The following is a 10,444-nucleotide window of genomic DNA, read 5'->3' as shown; positions in this document are numbered from 1 at the left end:
GCAAACTTTGAATCCCCAGCAAAGATATGCAAGCTTATCATAAACCTGGGCAATGTTTATAGTAGTTCCTTAAATTTCAAACTAATGCATTTTACAGCTTCAAATTTCATCTTCATCATTTTTAAAAATATTATTGAGCTGAAAACATTTTTGTTTTTATGACTGTACATAGTCACAGGGATCTCTGGACAGAGCCATGGAATGTCTTATGAGCTAAGTTGAACATGTGATGGGTAGCCCTGTGCACAAGCTTAGATAAGAAGAGGGCACAGAAAAGCAGCGGCCAGCCAACACTAGGTTGTTAAAATGGGGTGTGAGAGCTCAGACTCTTTCTCAAGATTTGTCTGTAAGGGTCAGAAAGTTGTGCTGCTCAAACTTTCTTCTAGGGGGCAGCAGTGTCCTGGAGTTTTGCCAATATCCTTTGTTTCTTTAAACCTTAATTCAGTGAGTGGCTCAGATCTTCAAAGAAGCAAAGTCAAAGATAATGAATGTGCTAATTATGTTATCACATAGTGATATTAGGAAAAGGTAATAGCCTACCAAAGTTGTTACAGGGAAGTGTTGTTGGAGGGCATTAATATAGACAACATTATGAAATGGTACAGTTAAGAAATTAATATTTTACAAAAGACTTTTCTGAAGAAAAAAGCCATTATTTCACTATTAATATATATAAAGTTTATTTTTACTTATGTTTAATGTATACTTTATTGCTATTAAAGTTGAAGCTACTAAAGATAAATATATATATAGAACAAAAATATGAAATATGGCTTTTTAAGTATCTGAGATTTAAAATGTTCTGAACAAAAAAATTTTTCCTAAAAAGTGTAAATAATAATTTTTTGGAGGAAATGCAAACAGACCTGACTTGGGCTTCTTGATAGCTTTGATTTGTCAGAAGCAGATACTGAATTTATGATTTTTACTTGGAATGGGGTTTATGGTTTTACAGAACAACTCCAAGTACTGAACAGAAATCACTTTACAGCTTTTGACCTCTGTACTGGTTCTCTACTAGTTGAGACCCTAGGCCATAGTAAATTTCGACAACAAATTACACATGAAATTTTATTTCTTATCTCAGTTAGCCCAGGTCAAATTCAGCTTGTTAAAGTGTTTGGAAAATTTTACAGTTTTGTGTAATGACACCTTTTATCATTATCTTCTAGACCTTGGTCATAAACTCTAGGGATAAGTGTTGGGTATTGTGGGCATGATGACTCAGATAATTCTGCTCATCTAGCAGAAGATGGTGGCTCCAATTAGTTGCTACTAAAAATTAACTCATAAAATCTTTTCTTTCTTTATACCATCATTATTTGAGGGGAATTAGGAACACCTTCACTTTACCTCTAATTTTCAATCAAGTCTTCCTTCATGATAAGTTGCCCTGAATTTTTATTTAATGATACTTCAGAATTATGATGAGAGTGAGGAGAACAAAAAAATCTGTTCAGGGCTCTGAACTGTTCTGACATAAACTCACATATTATAACGTTAATGAGGGACTTTGCTTGATTATCATTATTTTGCAGAATATATGGTACTGACATTTTCCCTTTTCTCCAAGGGAGATAAATAGACCAATGGGAAAAATCCTCCTCTGAGTTATATATAACTCTTAATTTTTTTTATCAACTTCTCTTATTCATCACTTTTAATTGCCAAATCTTAGAGCTATGAAAAAAAAGATACATTGCCATTAATCATATAATGAGATCTGATATTATTTATGTAGAACATATTCATTCTTTAACAGCTTTCTTTATTTAACATTCGGTGAAAGTGTATAATTATTATTGGAGGAATTTAAATATTCTTCAAATATGTTGCTCTTTTTTAATATTTCTTGTTGCTTATTAAAAAATATTTTATATGCTATTGATGCAATGGTGGTAACACATTTGAGACAAATTCATATATCCTCCTAGAGAAACAACTATTACACATGGAATGTGAAATTCTGTCACAGTGACATTAATGACTGCTATTATAATCATTGACTCCCCTTTTATTAGTATTTTTATTAATTAATGTAAAATCTACCATTGGCCTTATAAAAGTGCTCATCTGTTTTCCTTTAATTTCAAATAGATTAAAAGTGAGATTTCATGTTAATTAAAAACTTTGAATTTATGAGTATTTTAATTGCAAACATTTCAGTGGTGAGCATGTAGATGACTTACTTCTGTTTGTTAATAAACATGGTATCAAACAATTACAAGATAAAAAATACATCATTCACAGAAAAGTACAGCCTCTTTGACTCTATTGTCCATGTGTGTTAAATCCTGTCTAGTCAGGGGCAGATAAGAGGAGAGGCTCAACAGCTCAGGATTTCCTTAGGGGTTTTAAACTTTTACCCTGTCTGGAAATGTTACTGTTACTTTGAAAATGTGGATGGGTTTTAGGAACACTAAAGATAAAAATTAAAGAAAAATCATCATCAGGTTTAAAAAGTTTAATGGAAATCCTTTGACATCATGTTCTGCAAGTATGATTTCATCTATCTTTAAGCTGAATTTAGGTTGCACAGTGTAACTGATGTCCAGAAGATCCCTACAAGTTTCACATTTAATTGTTTATTATCTTAACCAGAGCCTGTTGCAATAAAAGGGCTGTCCTCCATGGCAACCTGTAGCACGGGTATTTTACAATTAGCATGTTTGCAGGCTTTCCTCTGGCATGAGTCAGGTTTAGCCTTGTCACACTGGGCTTTTAAGGAGAGCTCTGTCTTTGCAGCCCAGGTTACATGTGACAAGATTAAATTGGTACACTTTATAACTCTTGTGTTTCTGGCAGTGCTAGCCTGGTTGATACCTCTGAGAGAAGGCTCAGCTGTCATTCAGTGACCCATTAACACTACTGTTCCATCATGCAGTGTCATTTTTCTCATTCTCATGGAGATAATGCTCCCTGGAGATCTCCAGTACCTGCAGGAATGAAAGAGAACAGCAGAGACAGACAAACTATCAAAGAAGGAGCAAACAGCACAGCAAGACCATGAAATCCAAAAGCAGAATTTTAAATTAAGTGAAAAGATGAAGCCCATTTATGAAGGCTGGGTTGGAAAAGTAGGAGGATTGAGTTTTAAGAGATAACTTTTTAACAAGCTATTTTCTTCTTCCCGCCTGAATACTAAAAGTATCCACAGTAATACTTATAACTAGATTAGAGAAGGCAGCTGCTTTGAACATGTCATAGAGAACTGAGTGAGAATTTATTTACAAATGGGGGTTTTTGTATTTTATTTATTTGCAAGCAGGTGGTAGATATGAAGGGGCTTCTGTGGTGGCTCAGTTGGTAAACAATCTGCCTGCAATGCAAGAGACCAGGGTTTGATCCTTGGGTAGATATGAAACAGAGCATGCATTAAGGTGAATTTTTTAATAGTCTAAATAGAACAGGATCCCTCTGTATGGTTGGCTTATTGGAGTACAAAATTACCTTCCTAGTAAAAGCACAAAAGAGGAAAATGATATGTGATCTTTGTAACACTAGGCCTAAGACTTCTTTTCTCCTATGATTAAACCACCTGCTTAACCAAACTCTGTTGCTCTTCCATCCAAGCTATATACTGTTCAGTGGGTCACTTTATCAGAGAAGGCAATGGTCACTTTATCAGAAGTTATGCTTTCTAATGTTTACTATATAAGGAGATGTTATAAGAATACGCTTCTTGATTTCCCAGACTAAGACTGGTTCAGTTTAGATTGATATAAAAGCAAGAAACAAAGGCATCTGAATCTTGATTTTTTTTTTTTTCCCTAAGAAAACCTGTTGGAGACATTATAGGAACAGACTACTTCCCCTATAAAAAATTTAATCAGGAAATAGGGATAAAACTGAACAGGATTCAGGATTACAATAAAGGGCAAGAAAAGTGTCACATCAAAACTTGTTAGTTGCTACTTCAACCCCGATTGCCTCTGGAACACACAGAACATCCATTCCACCACCTTTAGGCCATTTCAACCTTGATTTCAATTTTCTCACTGCAAAGCTTGCTATTGGGTTTAAACTTCTAATCTCAGGTAGGTGTTTGTGTACCATCACCTATCCTCCCTACCACCAATCAAATGATACAGGGGTTAAATCCATAGGATAAATGTGCATATTCTTCTGGTGCACCAGTTATTTCTTAAAAGCATTTTTTAAAATAATTTGAAACTTTATTTTTAAAATATTCTGTAATTTGAATTCTTAAAGAAACATCATCTACTTTCCTTCCACACACATTTTGTCCTAACAGGCCCCATATGTGTGCTCAGTCACATCCAACTCTTTGTGACCCCTTGGACTATATAGCCCGCCAGGCTCCTCTGTCCACGGAATCTTCCAGGCAAGCATACTGGAGTGGGTTTCCATTTCCTACTCCATAAAAATATATATATATATTTTTAAGTTAAGCCACAAATGATTTACACCTTTATTTTACTTTAAAATAAGTATGATGTATTGTGGTATAGGATACAATATTCATATATATTTAGATATTTTTTAAAAGACTTTAAAGAAATATTGGTAAGAAGATCGCTGGTTTAACCTATCAGAACTCTTGTGTGCCTTAAAGATTATATTTCCTCTCTTCCTTTTAATACCATGTTCAAGAAGGCATTACTTAAGCGTTTAGCAGGGAAAAGAGACTCAGATTTATGATGTAGCGATGGCGTTAACTAGAAGCAGGGTGTAGTTCAGCCAAGTCTTCCAGGAAAAGAAACGACCTGTATTCTTAATTTTACAGTTGGAAGGCACTGTAAATCAGTTGATGCAGGCTGCGGCCACGCGCAGCATGACTTAGCCTCTGTGATCAGCGAGCGGTCATTGTGGCGCCACGTGCGTCTGACGTTCGTTCAGTGAGCAAGGGGCTCGGCTGGAGACTGGTGGCACAGGCGGTTCTGGTAGTTGGAGACTCATGAACACCCTGACCGCGCTCCATGAAGAAGATGCTGACTGCTGCTGTCTCTCGCGTGCTGTCTGGTGTCACCCAGAAGCCCGCTAGCAGAGTGCTTGTTGCCTCCTGTAAATATTCAAACAATGCTACCTTTGAGATTAAGAAATGTGATCTTTATCGGTTGGAAGAGGGTCCCCCTGTCACCACCGTGCTCACCCGGGAGGATGGACTCAAATACTACAAGATGATGCAGACTATTCGTCGAATGGAACTGAAGGCAGATCAGTTGTATAAACAGAAATTTATTCGTGGTTTCTGTCACTTGTGTGATGGTCAGGAAGCTTGTTGTGTGGGTCTTGAGGCTGGGATAAATCCCACGGATCATGTCATTACATCCTATCGGGCTCACGGCTTAAGTTATACGCGGGGACTTACTGTCCGATCAATTCTTGCTGAGCTGACCGGACGAAGAGCTGGTTGTGCTAAAGGAAAAGGAGGGTCCATGCATATGTATGCCAAGAACTTCTATGGGGGCAACGGCATTGTCGGCGCTCAGGGACCACTGGGAGCTGGTGTTGCTTTGGCCTGTAAATACAAGGGGAACAACGAGGTGTGTTTGACTCTGTATGGCGATGGCGCAGCTAATCAGGGTCAGATATCTGAAGCTTACAATATGGCGGCTTTGTGGAATTTACCTTGCATTTTCATCTGTGAGAATAACCGCTATGGAATGGGAACATCTGTGGAGAGAGCTGCAGCCAGCACTGATTACTACAAGAGAGGCAATTTTATCCCTGGACTAAGAGTAGATGGAATGGATATTCTATGTGTTCGGGAGGCAACTAAGTTTGCAGCTGACTATTGTAGATCTGGAAAGGGACCCATACTGATGGAGCTGCTGACATACCGTTATCATGGACACAGTATGAGTGATCCTGGAATCAGTTACCGTACACGAGAAGAAATTCAGAGTGTAAGAAGTAAGAGTGATCCTATTATGCTTCTCAAAGATAAAATGGTAAACAACCAGCTTGCCAGTGTTGAAGAATTGAAGGAAATTGATGTTGAAGTGAGGAAAGAAATTGATGATGCAGCTCAGTTTGCTATGACTGATCCAGAACCACCTTTGGAAGAATTAGGCCATCACATCTACAGCAGTAATCCACCTTTTGATATTCGTGGTGCAAATCAGTGGATCAAGTTTCAGTCAGTCAGTTAAAAGGAGAATATATTCCTGGTCAACTTTAAGAAGCTATATACCCAATTTTGTTGAGGAATAAACCCATAAAACAAAAGTCTTTTAAACTTTTATTAAAGGGACTTGAGATAATTAAGCGGTTATGGAAAGAGATTAAAAGAGATCATAGAAGGATATACATTTGACTAAAAGGGATATTACATTCAATTGTATTGCACTAAAAGATACTATTTAGTTGATCATTCAGTATTGTTAAAAAATAAACTGAGGCACATTAAATTTTTCCAGAGTTTGAGCGTACATCAATCAGAATCAGGCAGTCCCAACCAAAGGTAGTGTGTTCCACCAATAGGAGCTGAGGGACAGCTTTATACAGAAGCAGAGCAAGGAAATTATTTGATTGGTGATAGCTTAGTCAGTTGCCTTATTTGGGAAAGCCTAGCTGGCTGTTTGTGATTGGTGGTTCTTAAGTTTCATTTACTTAGATTTGAGGGCATTGACTCTGGGTTACCTTTTGGTTTGCTTACATAGGCCATGCAGGCCTTAGAACCACCTTAGTCTGATTGCCTCTTTATTTAAATGGTATGGCTATCTTAAGGATTATTTTAAAATTATACAAGTGTAAAATAGGAAAAACAGAGGATTATTTAACTTCCCAGGTTATTTCCTATAATAGTTTTGTTTTTAGCTTTATATTATATAATTTTAGTAAATAGTCTGATTTAAAAGAAAAATAGTTCTATTCCTGCTCTACCCTGCCAGAGGTTTGAATGTAAAGTTGCTATTCTGAAGTAGAGAGTTAATTTCAAACCACACCAAATAGCAGGACCCCTACTGCAATGCCATTTAAAATAGTTTATCTAAATTAACCAATAACACACCCTACTAAATAGTATGCATCTGCAAATACATATGCATAAATATTTAATATTGATGCTAGAACCAGTTAGCAATGACTATTTTTCCAAATGAAACATGATATTTAACAGAGAAGGGGGAAATATGTCAAGGTAATTTTTTCATGTACTTAATTGCAGTATTTTTAGTGTATCGATTTAAAGTAAAAATGTAAGCAAAGTTAAAATCTAAGGGAAAATGCATTTTACTGTACCCTTCAAGTTAATGTTACAGTTCACTTATACTATTATTCTGTATTTTAAAGAACTCTTAGTACATTTCAGAATTAAATGAAAAGATATGGTGGCACCAAAGAAATTAGGCAGAAGAGGTGATATTAATAAAAAATTGCAAGTAAAATCTGCCTTGGCCAGTACTGAACATTCACAGGTAACTTTTACCAAGAGAAAATCGAACGTGGATCATACAGGTTTGATTTTCTCTACGATAATCCACTACTGTGTCAGTTAGCAAGTGATGACAGTGAAAACATCATTACTTTGTTATATTTAACTAATGTCCTAGAGTCCTATTGAGCATGATGTTTGGCATATCTTACTCCTTCGAGATAGATTCACTGAAATCAGAATTTGCCTGTGATTTAAGCTGGTTTGTAGACAATGCCAAAATAATCAGTTGTGAAAGGTCAAAATCCATAACAAGAAAAAAAATTGTAACTGTGTATGATAATGGATGTTTAACTAGATTTACTGTGGTTATCATTTCATAATATATGCAGATGTTGAACATTATGTTGTATACCTGAAAATAATATCCTATTATATGCCAATTATATCTCAATTTCTTTCAGAAAAAAAAAAAGCCATTTAAAATAGTTTGTTTACAGCTTCTACTTCTACAAAGAAAAGTGTAGATACTCTCTAAGAACTCTAACAGAAAATCAAAATTTTAGCAGCCTGAGAGTACATGAACATATGAACACACATGTGGTGGCTTAATCTCCAAACCTTCAATTAAGCAAGTTTTAAAAAGTAAGCCTAAGTATTCTACATTCAGAAATCAAAGATAAACATTGATTTGTTTATAAATCAGTGATATTGCTAGGTAGTGTGTTTTGATTATGCAGCTTCAGTCCACATATATCTCGACTGAATCCCTTCCATTAAAAAAGTAATTCATCAGATGGTCAAAATAATCACATCCTTTGAATGACAATTCTTCTACTTTTTATTTATTTTAACATCTTATAATTCCATAAACTTGCAAGTGGAAGATAAAATGCTGAAAGCTGTTTTCTTTTTCTTTTTGTCTTTAAACTAGAATTGACTGGTATACAGAACTCCATTTTGTAGATAAAATGGCACATTTTTGCAACTTCTATTGCACTAAATATTAAACATTTGGTTTTGGAAACACTGCCAATAGCCTAATATAGTACTTTGGAAAATAAACAAAATGGTTCAGAGCAACACGGGCTTCCCAGGTGGTGCTAGCAGTAAAGAACCTGCCTCCCAATGCAGTAGATATAAGAGACTTGGGTTCAGTCCTTGGGTCAGGAAGATTCCCTGGAGGAGGAAATGGCAACCCACTCCAGTATTCTTACCTGGAGAATCCCATGGACAGATTGCTTAGCAGGCTACAGAATTGGATACGACTCTGCGACTAAGCACTAGCACTCAGAGTAAAACAATCTGAAGAAGAAATATCCTGGAGTAAATGAACTATGAACATCAGGAAATGATCACGTTTCTCCCCATCTAGCTCCAAGGTGAGACTTGCTAAGTTTATGAGTCATGACCCCATGGAGGTCTTAGGTATCTCCAGACTGAAATGAGAACAAGTATAGTGCTGGAAAAAAGTCCAGTCTTACTATAGCAGAATAAAAAGATACATTTATCACAATATACATTATCAAATTCCATTAAGGCAAAGAGTTTTGAATGCTTTCTATATTAAAAAATCTATAGACATTTGTGTGTACAGCCATGATTGTAATTTAATCATATCACTGGTTGCACATAATTTTGTAAGGATGAAAAAAAAAAGTACAAAAGTCCTGTTGTTTTGATTTAGGTCAAGCAATAAATTTATAATAACTTTTTTTTATTTTATTTTTAAACTTTACAATATTGTATTAGTTTTGCCAAATATCGAAATGAATCCGCCACAGGTATACCCGTGTTCCCCATCCTGAACCCTCCTCCCTCCTCCCTCCCCCACCCTCCCTCTGGGTCGTCCCAGTGCACCAGCCCCAAGCATCCAGTACTGTGCATCGAACCTGGACTGGCGACTCACTTCATACATGATACTACACATGTTTCAATGCCATTCTCCCAAATCTCCCCACCCTCTCCCTCTCCCACAGAGTCCACAAGACTGATCCATACATCGGTGTCTCCTTTGCTGTCTCGTACACAGGGTTATTGTTACCATCTTTCTAAATTCCGTATATATGCGTTAGTATACTGTATTGGTGTTTTTCTTTCTGGCTTACTTCACTCTGTATAATAGGTTCCAGTTTCATCCATCTCATTAGAACTGATCCAAATGTATTCTTTTTAATGACTGAGTAATACTCCATTGTGTATATGTACCACTGCTTTCTTATCCATTCATCTGCTGATGGGTATCTAGGTTGCTTCCATGTCCTGGCTATTATAAACAGTGCTGCGATGAACATTGGGGTACACGTGTCTCTTTCCCTTCTGGTTTCCTCAGTGTGTATGCTCAGCAGTGGGATTGCTGGATCATAAGGCAGTTCTATTTCCAGTTTTTTAAGGAATCTCCACACTGTTCTCCATAGTGGCTGTACTAGTTTGCATTCCCACCAACAGTGTAAGAGAGTTCCCTTTTCTCCACACCCTCTCCAGCATTTATTGCTTGTAGACTTTTGGATCACAGCCATTCTGACTGGCGTGAAATGGTACCTCATAGTGGTTTTGATTTGCATTTCTCTGATAATGAGTGATGTTGAGCATCTTTTCATGTGCTTGTTAGCCATCTGTATGTCTTCTTTGGAGAAATGTCTATTTAGTTCTTTGGCCCATTTTTTGACTGGGTCATTTATTTTTCTGGAGTTGAGCTGTAGGAGTTGCTTGTATATTTTTGAGATTAGTTATTTGTCCGTTGCTTCATTTGCTATGATTTTCTCCCATTCTGAAGCCTGCCTTTTCACCTTGCTAACTGTTTATTTATCAAGATGTGAATCAAAGGGGTGTAGAAATCCAGCAGTTGGATTCTATTTCCTGTCTAAAGTATTATGCCCATTAGACTATTTTATCCATATATTAGAAGATATACCCCATGATGGCCATAAAACTTAAACTGTCACAACAATGCTGGAATATCTGGGAGAAGGAAGATTTCCTAGTGATACTCTGTAAAGGTAAGGGACAGTATGGGACAGTATGCATATCTGTGGAATAGGATGAGAAAGGAAGGAGGTTAGTGGATAAAAGAAATATTTAGAACCTTAGAATTATTTTTCATAA

At 36.5% G+C, this 10,444-nt stretch overlaps 1 protein-coding gene across 2 annotated transcripts; it reads left to right on the top strand.

The window, feature by feature from the left end:
* The first annotated feature begins 4,860 nt into the window (after positions 1-4,860).
* On the top strand, positions 4,861-6,192 carry PDHA2 (pyruvate dehydrogenase E1 alpha 2 subunit). 2 transcript variants are annotated; one of them, XM_027545387.1, is made up of 2 exons: positions 4,941-5,469; positions 5,563-6,116. In XM_027545387.1, the coding sequence occupies exons 1-2, from the start codon at positions 4,941-4,943 to the stop codon at positions 6,114-6,116; spliced, it is 1,083 nt and encodes a 360-aa protein (XP_027401188.1). The 2 variants fall into 2 exon arrangements, with proteins under 2 accessions (XP_027401187.1, XP_027401188.1); XM_027545386.1 differs by having other exon boundaries at positions 4,861-6,192.
* Positions 6,193-10,444: the final 4,252 nt, after the last annotated feature.

Source organism: Bos indicus x Bos taurus, chromosome 6 (assembly GCF_003369695.1).
Source record: "Bos indicus x Bos taurus breed Angus x Brahman F1 hybrid chromosome 6, Bos_hybrid_MaternalHap_v2.0, whole genome shotgun sequence".
Classification (NCBI taxonomy): Eukaryota; Metazoa; Chordata; class Mammalia; order Artiodactyla; family Bovidae; genus Bos; species Bos indicus x Bos taurus.
Note: the sequence above shows the minus strand (reverse complement) of the source record. Positions and strands in the feature narration are given on the sequence as shown.